The sequence below is a fragment of the Oncorhynchus mykiss genome, chromosome 24, assembly GCF_013265735.2.
Source record: "Oncorhynchus mykiss isolate Arlee chromosome 24, USDA_OmykA_1.1, whole genome shotgun sequence".
In the NCBI taxonomy this organism is placed as follows: domain Eukaryota; kingdom Metazoa; phylum Chordata; class Actinopteri; order Salmoniformes; family Salmonidae; genus Oncorhynchus; species Oncorhynchus mykiss.
Window position 1 is genome coordinate 24,672,180 of NC_048588.1, and position 12,059 is coordinate 24,684,238.

At 45.3% G+C, this 12,059-nt stretch overlaps 1 protein-coding gene across 1 annotated transcript; it reads right to left on the minus strand.

The window, feature by feature from the left end:
* Positions 1-679: 679 nt before the first annotated feature.
* On the minus strand, positions 680-10,713 carry LOC118944004 (extensin-2-like). The gene is made up of 3 exons (XM_036961090.1): positions 10,697-10,713; positions 1,144-2,046; positions 680-749 (listed from the first exon to the last, which is right to left on the minus strand). The coding sequence occupies exons 1-3, from the start codon at positions 10,711-10,713 to the stop codon at positions 680-682; spliced, it is 990 nt and encodes a 329-aa protein (XP_036816985.1).
* Between the last annotated feature and the right edge of the window lie 1,346 nt (positions 10,714-12,059).

The window sequence follows — 12,059 nt, forward strand, 5'->3', positions numbered from 1 at the left end:
TTGAGTTTGGGTGTTTCAAGTGCTACAATTACCTTTTGGGTGGTAGGTCATTCTGGTCTCCATTTCACAATAAATAAACACTTGAAAGATTAGTTTTGTAAGTATACTCAGCTTGCTTGGGGCTAATGTCATCATTTGTTGTTTTTACAAACGTAATTAAATTTGACATTAAAATGCAACATTATCAAGTGTATTAAAATGTTAAATGAATCCAAAGTTTGAATGACCTCGTAACTAATAAAGTTACAAAAAAACTTCTAAATATGTTGCATAGTGTGGCAAATGTATCCATATTTTGTCCCCCATAAATAAACAAAATGTGAGATACTCCACTGCGAAGATCATGGCATAAAAAGATCAGACTGAGGTCAAACTGAGGGAAAATGCTGTTTCGTAATGTAAACTGAGGAGCAGTCCCAACGAGAAGTTGTCATCCTAAATACTGTCTAATCTGTGCAGTAGATATTAACAATCTTTTGTTGAGACCTTTTGATGACCTCACCACCATCTGTAATGTAAAAAGCAGAGTCCTTTTGGAGGTAAACCACTGCCATATGGTCAAGCCCCTCCCACACAAAACCCCAGAGGTGAGCATTGCTGTAAGGTCAGTCTTCCATGCAAAGCTCTAGGTATGGCATCAGTCGGCCCACCTGTCTCCATGATTAACAGTATCCATGGGTTACTGAGCCTCTAGGCAGCAGCAGGACCCCTGGGCATCCACCATCCATGCACCATACCCTGCTAGGGACCTACAGTACAGTGGAGGAGGATGAGGTGGGAGGTTAACAACTCAAGCCATTCTGCCTGCCTGCAACCATTGTGAGGGAGGAATCACACACATCCATGTGGTGAAGTAGTTACAAGGCCTTGACAGAACAATGCACATCTAGGGAAAGGGAGGGAATTTCAGCTCGCGGTTTGCTGCTCTTGGCCCAAGGGTGATGTTTCAATTCAACTCATTTGATAAAGCCAGGTTGGCTAACATGGGTTAAATGGAGAATTTGGTGTGGGGGAGCTCTATTTGGGCGGGTTAGGGTCAGGAGTAAGGTTAAGACAGGTTTTAACATAAGGCAAGAGTTGGGGTTTGGGTTGAGACTAGGGTTAGGGTTGTGGTAGAGACTGGGGTTAGGGTTGTGGTAGAGCCTGGGGTTAGGGTTGTGGTAGAGGCTGGGGTCAGGGTTGTGGCAGAGTCTGGGGTCAGGTTTGTGGCAGAGGCTGGGGTCAGGTTTGTGGTAGAAGCTGGTTGGTTTATAGTAGAGGTTAAGGTTGTAGTAGAGGCTTGGGTTGTGGTAGAGGCTGGGGTTAGGATTGTGGTAGAGGCTGGGATTAGGGTTGTGTGAGAGCCTGGGTTTAGGGTTGTAGTAGAGGCTAGGGTTGTGGTAGAGGCTGGGGTTAGCGTTGTGTGAGAGGCTGGGGTTATGGTTGTAGTAGAGGCTAGGGTTGTGGTAGAGGCTGGGGTTAGGATTGTGGTAGAGGCTGGGGTTAGGGTTGTAGTAGAGGCTAGGGTTGTGGTAGAGACTGGGGTTAGGATTGTGGTAGAGGCTGGGGTTAGGGTTGTGGTAGAGGCTAGGGTTAGGGTTGTAGTAGAGGCTAGCGTTGTGGTAGAGGCTAGGGTTAGGATTGTGGTAGAGGCTGGGGTTAGGATTGTGTAAGAGAATGGGGTTAGGGTTGTAGTAGAGGCTAGGGTTGTGGTAGAGGCTGGGGTTAGGGTTGAACAGAGATGTAAACTTAAAACTGGGATTAGGGTTGTGGTAGAGGCTGGGGTTAGAGTTGAACCGAGATGTAGACGTAAAGCTGGGGTTAGGGTTGTAGTAGAGGCTAGGGTTGTGGTGGAGGCTGGGGTTAGGTTTGTAGTAGAGACTGGGGTTGTGGTAGAGGCTGGGGTTAGGGTTGTAGTAGAGGCTAGGGTTGTGGTAGAGGCTGGGGTTAGGGTTGTTGTAGAGGCTAGGGTTGTGGTAGAGGCTGGGGTTAGGGTTGTAGTAGAGGTTAGGGTTGTGGTAGAGGCTGGGGTTAGGATTGTAGTAGAGGCTAGGGTTGTGGTAGAGGCTGGGGTTAGGGTTGTAGTAGAGGTTAGGGTTGTGGTAGAGGCTGGGGTTAGGGTTGTAGTAGAGGCTAGGGTTGTGGTAGAGGCTGGGGTTAGGGTTGTAGTAGAGGTTAGGGTTGTGGTAGAGGCTGGGGTTAGGGTTGTAGTAGAGGTTAGGGTTGTGGTAGAGGCTGGGGTTAGGGTTGTAGTAGAGGCTAGGGTTGTGGTAGAGGCTGGGGTTAGGGTTGTAGTAGAGGTTAGGGTTGTGGTAGAGGCTGGGGTTAGGGTTGTAGTAGAGCCTAGGGTTGTGGTAGAGGCTGGGGTTAGGATTGTGGTAGAGGCTGGTGTTAGAGTTGAACCGAGATGTAGACGTAAAGCTGGGATTAGGGTTGTGTTTGAGGCTATCCTACTTTTATACTACTTTTTATCCTACTTTTCTTTTTGGCCTTAGATGCAGGAGCCCGGCTCAATTCAACCACTGTTCGTTAGGTTGACAAATATGTTGAATAGGTTGACTAATATGTTGAATAGGATAACTAAGTTATAGCACAAACACTGTTGTTTTGTCCGCCTCGAGAGAACCAGGCGGGTGGATGGAGTGGCTTATGATGTCATAGTTTACTCCTGAAGGGGGAATGGATAGGGAGAGGAGAACCAAACCGTAAACAAGAGCTTCAGATAAATATCCTAACAAGTACTAGGAGGACTGGCCAAAGTACGTATTGATGGTGCATTGATTCATTGATCTTGGTGTTTATGGTGCGTTGAGGACTGCACTGCATGGTGCAAAATGGCCGATCAATATCCCATTCCTTATTCCCTTACTAAATTGCACAGCTAATGTAAAGTACTGCATGACATGTCATTGGACAGCTGATTAAACAGTTTTATGTTGATTCCTGACAACGCTGACCACCACACAGAGACAGACCAGGCAGAACCACACAGTACTATTCCTCCTGGCCCTCTCCCCCCTTCTAGTTGAAGATGAAACATTATTGAACAGCTTGCATGCCAGAGCAAATTACATTGCGCTGGGCAGTGTGCCGTTGATGTGACACGGGGGTCAGAAGCAGGGGTCACGAGTCAGCCAAAAAACAAGACAGCCTGTCACGGGGAGGCCCAGGGGGAAGAGGATACAGCAGCAGCGGCATTTGGAAGTGTAATGAGCTTGGTGGCACTGTTGCCGGGAGACAGGGAGAACACTGAAGGTATCAGATTCTTTTACATCTCTTTGTCACCTCCTCCCACTTCCCTCCCATTCCTCGCTATCCCATCCTCTTATTCCTCCCACCCTCTCTCCCCCCTTCCCCACCCTCCTGTCCCAATCTTAACCTTCCATTCCCGCTGTCTTTCCCTCCCCTCTTCTTTCTCTCTCTCTGGCAAGGATAACTACCGAATGAGCAATTTCCACCAGTCTCATGATAGTGTGCTATGTTGATTAAAATTATTTTAAGTGAATTCAAAGATGGGAGTTAGTAATGTACTGGACAGAGAGGGGTTATTTTCCAGTCAGGGAAAGCTAGCTCAAGGAATATCAAACAATCCAAGATAGTATTTAACCAGGTAGGCAAGTTGAGAACAAGTTCTCATTTACAATTGCGACCTGGCCAAGATAAAGCAAAGCAGTTCGACACATACAACAACACAGAGTTACACATGGAGTAAAACAAACATACAGTCAATAATACAGTATAAACAAGTCTATATACAATGTGAGCAAATGAGGTGAGATAAGGGAGGTAAAGGCAAAAAAAGGCCATGGTGGCAAAGTAAATACAATATAGCAGGTAAAACACAGGAATGGTAGATTTGCAGTGGAAGAATGTGCAAAGAAGAAATAAAAATATTGGGGTGCAAAGGAGCAAAATAAATAAATAAATAAAATAAATACAGTAGGGAAAGAGGTAGTTGTTTGGGCTACATTATAGGTGGGCTATGTACAGGTGCAGTAATCTGTGAGCTGCTCTGACAGCTGGTGCTTAAAGCTAGTGAGGGAGACAAGTGTTTCCAGTTTCAGAGATTTTTGTAGTTCGTTCCAGTCATTGGCAGCAGAGAACTGGAAGGAGAGGCGGCCAAAGAAAGAATTGGTTTTGGGGGTGACCAGAGAGATATACTGTACCTGCTGGAGCACGTGCTACAGGTGGGTGATGCTAAGGTGACCAGCGAGGTGAGATAAGGGGGGACTTTACCTAGCAGGGTCTTGTAGATGACATGGAGCCAGTGGGTTTGGCGACGAGTATGAAGCGCGGGCCAGCCAACGAGAGCGTACAGGTCGCAATGGTGGGTAGTATATGGGGCTTTGGTGACAAAACGGATGGCACTGTGATAGACTGCATCCAATTTGTTGAGTAGGGTATTGGAGGCTATTTTGTAAATGACATCGAAGTCGAGGATTGGTAGGAGGGTCAGTTTTACAAGGGTATGTTTGGCAGCATGAGTGAAGGATGCTTTGTTGCGAAATAGGAAGCCAATTCTAGATTTAACTTTGGATTGGAGATGTTTGATGTGGGTCTGGAAGGAGAGTTTACAGTCTAACCAGACACCTAGGTATTTGTAGTTGTCCACGTATTCTAAATCAGAGCCGTCCAGAGTAGTAATGTTGGACAGGCGGGCAGGTGCAGGCAGCGATTAGTTGAAGAGCATGCACTTAGTTTTACTTGTATTTAAGAGCAATTGGAGGCCACGGAAGGAGAGTTGAATGGCATTGAAGCTTGCATGGAGGGTTGTTAACACAGTGTCCAAAGAAGGGCCAGAAGTATACAGAATGGTGTCGTCTGCGTCGAGGTGGATCAGAGACTCACCAGCAGCAAGAGCGACATCATTGATGTATACAGAGAAGAGAGTCGGTCCAAGAATGTAACCCTGTGGCACCCCCATAGAGACTGCCAGAGGCCCGGACAACAGGCCCTCCGATTTGACACACTGAACTCTGTCAGAGAAGTAGTTGGTGAACCAGGCGAGGCAATCATTTGAGAAATCAAGGCTGTCGAGTCTGCCGATGAGGATGTGGTGATTGACAGAGTCGAAAGCCTTGGCCAGATCAATGAATACGGCTGCACAGTAATGTTTCTTATCGATGGCGGTTAAGATATCATTTAGGACCTTGAGCGTGGCTGAGGTGCACCCATGACCAGCTCTGAAACCAGATTGCATAGCAGAGAAGGTATGGTGAGATTCGAAATGGTCTGTAATCTGTTTGTTGACTTGGCTTTCGAAGACCTTAGAAAGGCAGGGTAGGATAGATATAGGTCTGTAGCAGGTTGGGTCAAGAGTGTCACCCCCTTTGAAGAGGGGGATGACTGCAGCTGCTTTCCAATCTTTGGGAATCTCAGACGACACGAAAGAGAGGTTGCACAGGCTAGTAATAGGGGTGGCAACCATTTCGGCAGATAATTTTAGAAAGAAAGGGTCCAGATTGTCTAGCCCAGCTGATTTGTAGGGGTCCAGATTTTGCAGCTCTTTCAGAACATCAGCTGACTGGATTTGGGAGAAGGAGAAATGGGGAAGCTTTGGGCATGTTGCTGTGGGGGGTGCAGTGCTGTTGACCGGGGTAGGGGTAGCCAGGTGGAAAGCATGGCCAGTCGTAGAAAAATGCTTATTAATGCGTCTCACACACACTTCAATTCAGTTCTATCTGAAAAGAGGGAGAAATATCATTGTAGGAAGACCCCAATTAATGTATAATTAATTTTTAACGTGCTGCCTGCCATCCAGCAAATGTGCAACACATCCCTTCTGATGTAAATCTCTCTCTAGCTTCCGACCTCCTATATTGCCTCTGGCTAATGTAGCTACAGTGAGAGGTGGCTCCTGCTCCCGATTTCGAATGTCTGCATACCCTCTTGTTTAGGGAAGTCTTCCTGAGAACTCCCATTGAGCAAGAGGGAGCAGAATCACTTACAAATGCTGACACATATTTGGCCTTGCCTCTAGTCATTTCCTGCTAGCTGGCTTTTGGGGGGAGTAGCTGGGACGAAACGGGGAAGATCACAATTGCATACTCCTTGTGTCTTCTCTCCTCGTCTCCTTCTCAAAACCCATTGGAGTAGAAGGTCAGGGACCCCTGGCTTTTTCTTCCTATGGGTTTTGAGTAGAGGAGGAGAGAGGACATGAGGAGTATGCAATTGTGATCTTCCCCGTTTCCTCCCTGCTACTCCCCCCAACAGCCAGGAGTATGCAACAGATCTTCCCAGGGAGTCTGAAATAAGGTGTACGGTACACTGTTAGACCCAGGAAGAGGACTCCTGCCATGACTATCTACTAGCACCCCATCATTGTGAGGTATTGTTTGTTTTGTGACACTTCTATTCTGTGCTGTTTTCCCCGCAATTTAATCCTCCCATGTATGATCGTTTTTGCCTGCCTCACTAGTGACGCCTTTTGCCTATTCCCTGTCTGTACTTTAGCCTATTGTATTTCCTGTTATCAACATATTGCCTGATCTCCTGGACAACGTTACTAGCCTTTTTCCTGCCTGTACTGTGCCTGTTTGGACCCCTGTGTATGACCTTCTGCCTGCCCCTGGACCCAGCAACCTGCCTCCTCCTGTGTATGACCTTCTGCCTGCCCCTGGACCCAGCAACCTGCCTCCTCCTGTGTATGACCTTCTGCCTGCCCCTGGACCCAGCTACCTGCCTCCTCCTGTGTATGACCTTCTGCCTGCCCCTGGACCCAGCTACCTGCCTACTCCTGTGTATGACCTTCTGCCTGCCCCTGGACCCAGCAACCTGCCTCCTCCTGTGTATGACCTTCTGCCTGCCCCTGGACCCAGCAACCTGCCTCCTCCTGTGTATGACCTTCTGCCTGCCCCTGGACCCAGCTACCTGCCTCCTCCTGTGTATGACCTTCTGCCTGCCCCTGGACCCAGCAACCTGCCTCCTCCTGTGTATGACCTTCTGCCTGCCCCTGGACCCAGCAACCTGCCTCCTCCTGTGTATGACCTTCTGCCTGCCCCTGGACCCAGCTACCGGCCTCCTCCTGTGTATGACCTGCCTGCCCCTGGACCCAGCAACCTGCCTCCTCCTGTGTATGACCTTCTGCCTGCCCCTGGACCCAGCTACCGGCCTCCTCCTGTGTATGACCTGCCTGCCCCTGGACCCAGCAACCTGCCTCCTCCTGTGTATGACCTTCTGCCTGCCCCTGGACCCAGCTACCTGCCTCCTCCTGTGTATGACCTGCCTGCCCCTGGACCCAGCTACCTGCCTCCTCCTGGTGTCATTTATAAATAAACACCTGCTGCGCCATGCGTTTGAAACCAGGTCTCTGTCTCCCATCATGTTCATTACACAAACATTCTGTTGCATAGAGATGTCATTCTGGATGTCTTTCTGCAATGCAAATGTGGTACTTGGACATTTCCAAGAATGATACAGTATTACCTTGCCAATCTGGGTGCAAAGACATCCAACAAGAGCAGGCTTTTAAAACTGTTAAATGTATTCTTCATACATAATTATTACTTGTAATATTTTTCAAGATCTTCAGTCAAAATTACTCTTTTATCTTGATGAATCAATCTCTTAAAGTCTAGAACTATTTGTGTTTAAGTCTTAATTCCAAACACACTTCCACCAGAAAAGTTGAATGTGAGAAATGTATACTGTTTATCTCATTAAAAATAATAAGCTTAAGTGAGTCACAGATGAAAGTTTTTAATATTTTAAATGAACACGAGCATTTCCCAGTTCCAATTATAGCTTCTAATATTGTAAATCAAGTAGGTGTGAACCAGACACGTCGAACATCCATCTAACACCTGCCATCCAGTGGCATTTAACTTGACAATAACAACCTATTAATACACGTGTCAAATAAATCACAGCTAAGATGCCATGGGTACATTGATGGAAATGATTTGTGATTTTATGTAGGCTAAAGAGCATTTAGTAATGTCATGACTGACCAAAGGCATATAAAACGCCACAAAACCAATAATCAGAGATGTCATCCGCTTTCCTTTAGATAATTACTCATTCGTTTGGCTGGGAGGCAATAATGTGTGGTTTGTGCCCTATGTGCCCGTATCTTTCATACGAAAACAAGTCTTTTAACTCTTCATAAAAAACATAGAACATAGACATAGAAACGCATACATTTTGTCGTTTTATCCTCGTATCTGTCCTGGAACAGAACCTCTAATGGCTGTATTTCTGGTCACAGCAGGAGAGGATCCACAGAGTTAAATGAGGGGTAAAATGCATGGCACAATCTACGCCCAAATCAAAACATGAGATTGAATATTGACAGTTTGACAGATTAGATCTTGCTCCTCACCCAATATAAATCCATTTTCCAGAACAATTACCATCTCGTCAGCAATTCTCAAAGACAAGACAATTATATGAGTGCTATGATAGAATAAGGCACATCATAAAAACATTGCACATTGACATTCGTCACACTGGTTTTTATCAAGTTATAGTGTTTCCCTATATACAGCACCAGTCAAAAGTTTGGACACACTTACTCATTCCAGGGTTTTCAATATTTTATTCTACATTGTAGAATAATAGTGAAGACATCAAAACTATGAAGTAACACATTTGGAATCATGTAGTAACGAAAAAGGGTTAAACAAATCTAAATATATTTTATATCCTTCAAAGTAGCCACCCTTTGCCTTGATGACAGCTTTGTACACTCATGGCATTCTCTCAACCAGCGTCATGAGGTAGTCACCTGGAATGCATTTCAATTAACAGGTGTGCCTTGTTAAAAGTTAATTTATGGAATTGCTTTCCTTCTTAATGCATCTGAGCCAATCAGTTGTGTTGTGACAAGGTAGGGGGTATACAAAATATAGCCCTATTTGGTAAAATACCAAATCCATATTATGACAAGAACAGCTCAAATAAGCGAAGAGAAACGACAGTCCATCATTACTTTAAGACATGAAGGTCAGTCAATATGGAACATTTCAAGAACTTCAAAAGTTTCTTCAAGTGCAGTCACAAAAACCACCAAGCATTTTGATGAAACTGTCTCTCATGAGGACCGCCACATGAAAAGAAGACCTAGAGTTACCTCTGAGTTAACTCATTAGAGTTACCAGCCTCAGAACTTGCATCCCAAAAAAGTTCTTCACAGAGTTCAAGTAACAGACACATCTTAACATCAACTGTTCAGAAGAGACTGCTTGAATCAGGACTTCATGGTTGAATTGCTGCAAAGAAACCACTAAACCACACCAATAAGAAGAAGAGATTTGCTTGGGCCAAGAAACACGAGCGATGAACATGAGACTGGTGGAAATCTGTCTTTTGTTCTGAAGAGTCCAAATTTGAGATTTTTGGTTCCAACTGCTGTGTCTTTGTGAGACGCAGAGTAGTTGAACGGATGATCTCTGCATGTGTGGTTCCCACCATGAAACATAGAGGAGGAGGTGTGATGGTGTGGGGATGCTTTGCTGGTGACAATGTCAGTGATTTATTTAGAATTTAAGGCACACTTGACCAGCATGGCTACCACAGCATTCTGTAGCGATACGCCATCCCATCTCGTTTGCGCTTAGTGGGACTATCATTTGTTTTTCAATAGGACAATGACCCAACACACCTCCAGGCAGTGTAAGGGCTATTTGACCAACAAGGTGAGTGATGGAGTTCTGCATCAGATGACCTGGCCTCCACAACCACCCGACCTCAACCCGATTGAGATGGTTTGGGATGAGTTGGACCGCAGCGTGAAGGAAAAGCAGCCAACAAGTGCTCAGCATATGTGGGAACTCCTTCAAGACTGTTGGAAAAGCATTCCAGGTGAAGCTGGTTGAGAGAATGCCAACAGTGTGCAAAGGTTGGCTACTTTGAAGAATCTAAAATCTATTACACTTTTTTGGTTACTACATGATTCCATGTGTTATTTCATAGTTTTGATGTCTTCACTATTATTCTACAATGTAGAAAATAGTAAAAATAAAGAAAACCCCTTGAATGAGTAGGTGTGTCCAAACTTTGGAGAGTTGGAGAGTTGGAGAGTTATGTCTTGTGTGCTGTGTATTGTAGCACTTCAAAGACAATTCAGTGTGTGAATGAAAACTACAATACATTTTACTAGAGTTGTATCACATTTAGTGCTCTGTAGAATGTTGTGCAACCACTTCTCAAACACAGTAAACTAGCCACTGTCTCTACAATGTGAGAGACAGTGATTGAGTGGCTACTTTCTGAACTAGAGTGCATTAGCCCTGTTGTAGAGAACGTGTATTGATTCTGAATGATGGTATTTGGAAGGTGCAGTATTAAAAGGTCACCTTGGCAATGTGGGCGTGGCTGTCAGATATTTGATAATAGTGGAAAGGGGAGATGATTATTTCCGTCAATGGTTATCTGTTGGGACATACAGTACTGCAATGCTACAATGGGCTTCTTCCCTTTTGTTCTTGGGTGATAGCAGTACCTGGCTATCTGCTGCACCGTGTTCCTAGTTACATAAGGAGCAGTACTTGGCTATCTGCTGTACTGTGCTCCTAATTACATAAGGAGCAGTACTTGGCTATCTGCTGCACTGTGCTCCTAGTTACATAAGGAGCAGTGCTTGGCTATCTGCTGCACTGTGCTCCTAGTTACATAAGGAGCAGTACTTCACTATCTGCTGCATCGTGCTCCTAGTTACATAAGGAGCAGTACTTGGCTATCTGCTGCACTGTGCTCCTAGTTACATAAGGAACCATACTTGGCTATCTGCTGCATCGTGCTCCTAGTTACATAAGGAGCAGTACTTGGCTATCTGCTGCACCGTGCTCCTAGTTACATAAGGAGCCATACTTGGCTATCTGCTGCACCGTGTTCCTAGTTACATAAGGAGCCATACTTGGCTATCTGCTGCACCGTGCTCCTAGTTACATTTTTATTTATTTCACCTTTATTCAACCAGGTAAGCCAGTTGAGAACAAGTTCTCATTTACAACTGCGACCTGGCCAAGATAAAGCAAAGCAGTGTGACACAAACAACAACACAGAGTTACACATGGAATAAACAAACATACAGTCAGCAACACAATAGAAAAAGTATATATGCAGTGTGTGTAAATGCGGTAAGATAAGGGAGGTAAGGCAATAAATAGGCCATAGTGACAAAATAATTACAATTTAGCAATTAAACACTGGAGTGATAGATGTGCAGAAGATGAATGTGCAAGTAGTGATACTGGGGTGCAAATGAGCAATAAAATAAATAACAGTATGGGGATGAGGTAGTTGGATGGGCTATTTACAGCTGGGCTATGTACAGGTGCAGTGATCTGTGAGCTGCTCTGACAGCTGGTGCTTAAAGTTAGTGAGGGAGATATGAGTCTCCAGCTTCAGTGATTTTTGCAATTCGTTCCAGTCACAGCAGAGAACTGGAAGGAAAGGCAGCCCAATGAGGAATTGGCGTTGGGGGTGACTAGTGAAATATACCTGCTGGAGCGCGTTCTACTACTAGGTGCTACTATGGTGACCAGTGAGCTGAGATAAGGTGGGGCTTTACCTAGCAAAGACTTATAGATGACCTGGAGCCAGTGGATTTGGCGACGAAATTGAAGCGCGGGCCAGCCAACGAGAGCATACAGGTCGCAGTGGTGGGTAGTATATGGGGATTTGGTGACAAAATGGATGGCACTGTGATAGACTGCATCCAATTTGCTGAGTAGAGTGTTGGAGGCTATTTTGTAAATGACATCGCCAAAGTCAAGGATCGGCAGGATAGTCCGTTTTATGAGGGTATGTTTGGCAACATGAAGGATGCTTTGTTGCGAAATAGGAAGCTGATTCTAGATTGAATTTTGGATTGGAGATGCTTAATGTGAGTCTGGAAGGAGAGTTTACAATCTAACCAGACAACTAGGTATTTGTAGTTGTCCACATATTCTAAGTCAGAACCGTCCAGAGTAGTGATGCTGGACAGGTGGGCTGGTGCGGGAAGCGAACGGTTGAAGAGCATGCATTTAGTTTTACTTGCATTTAAGAGCAGTTGGAGGCCACAGAAGGAGAGTTATATGGCATTGAAGCTCGTCTGGAGGTTAGTTAACACAGTGCCCAAAGAAGGGCCAGAAGTA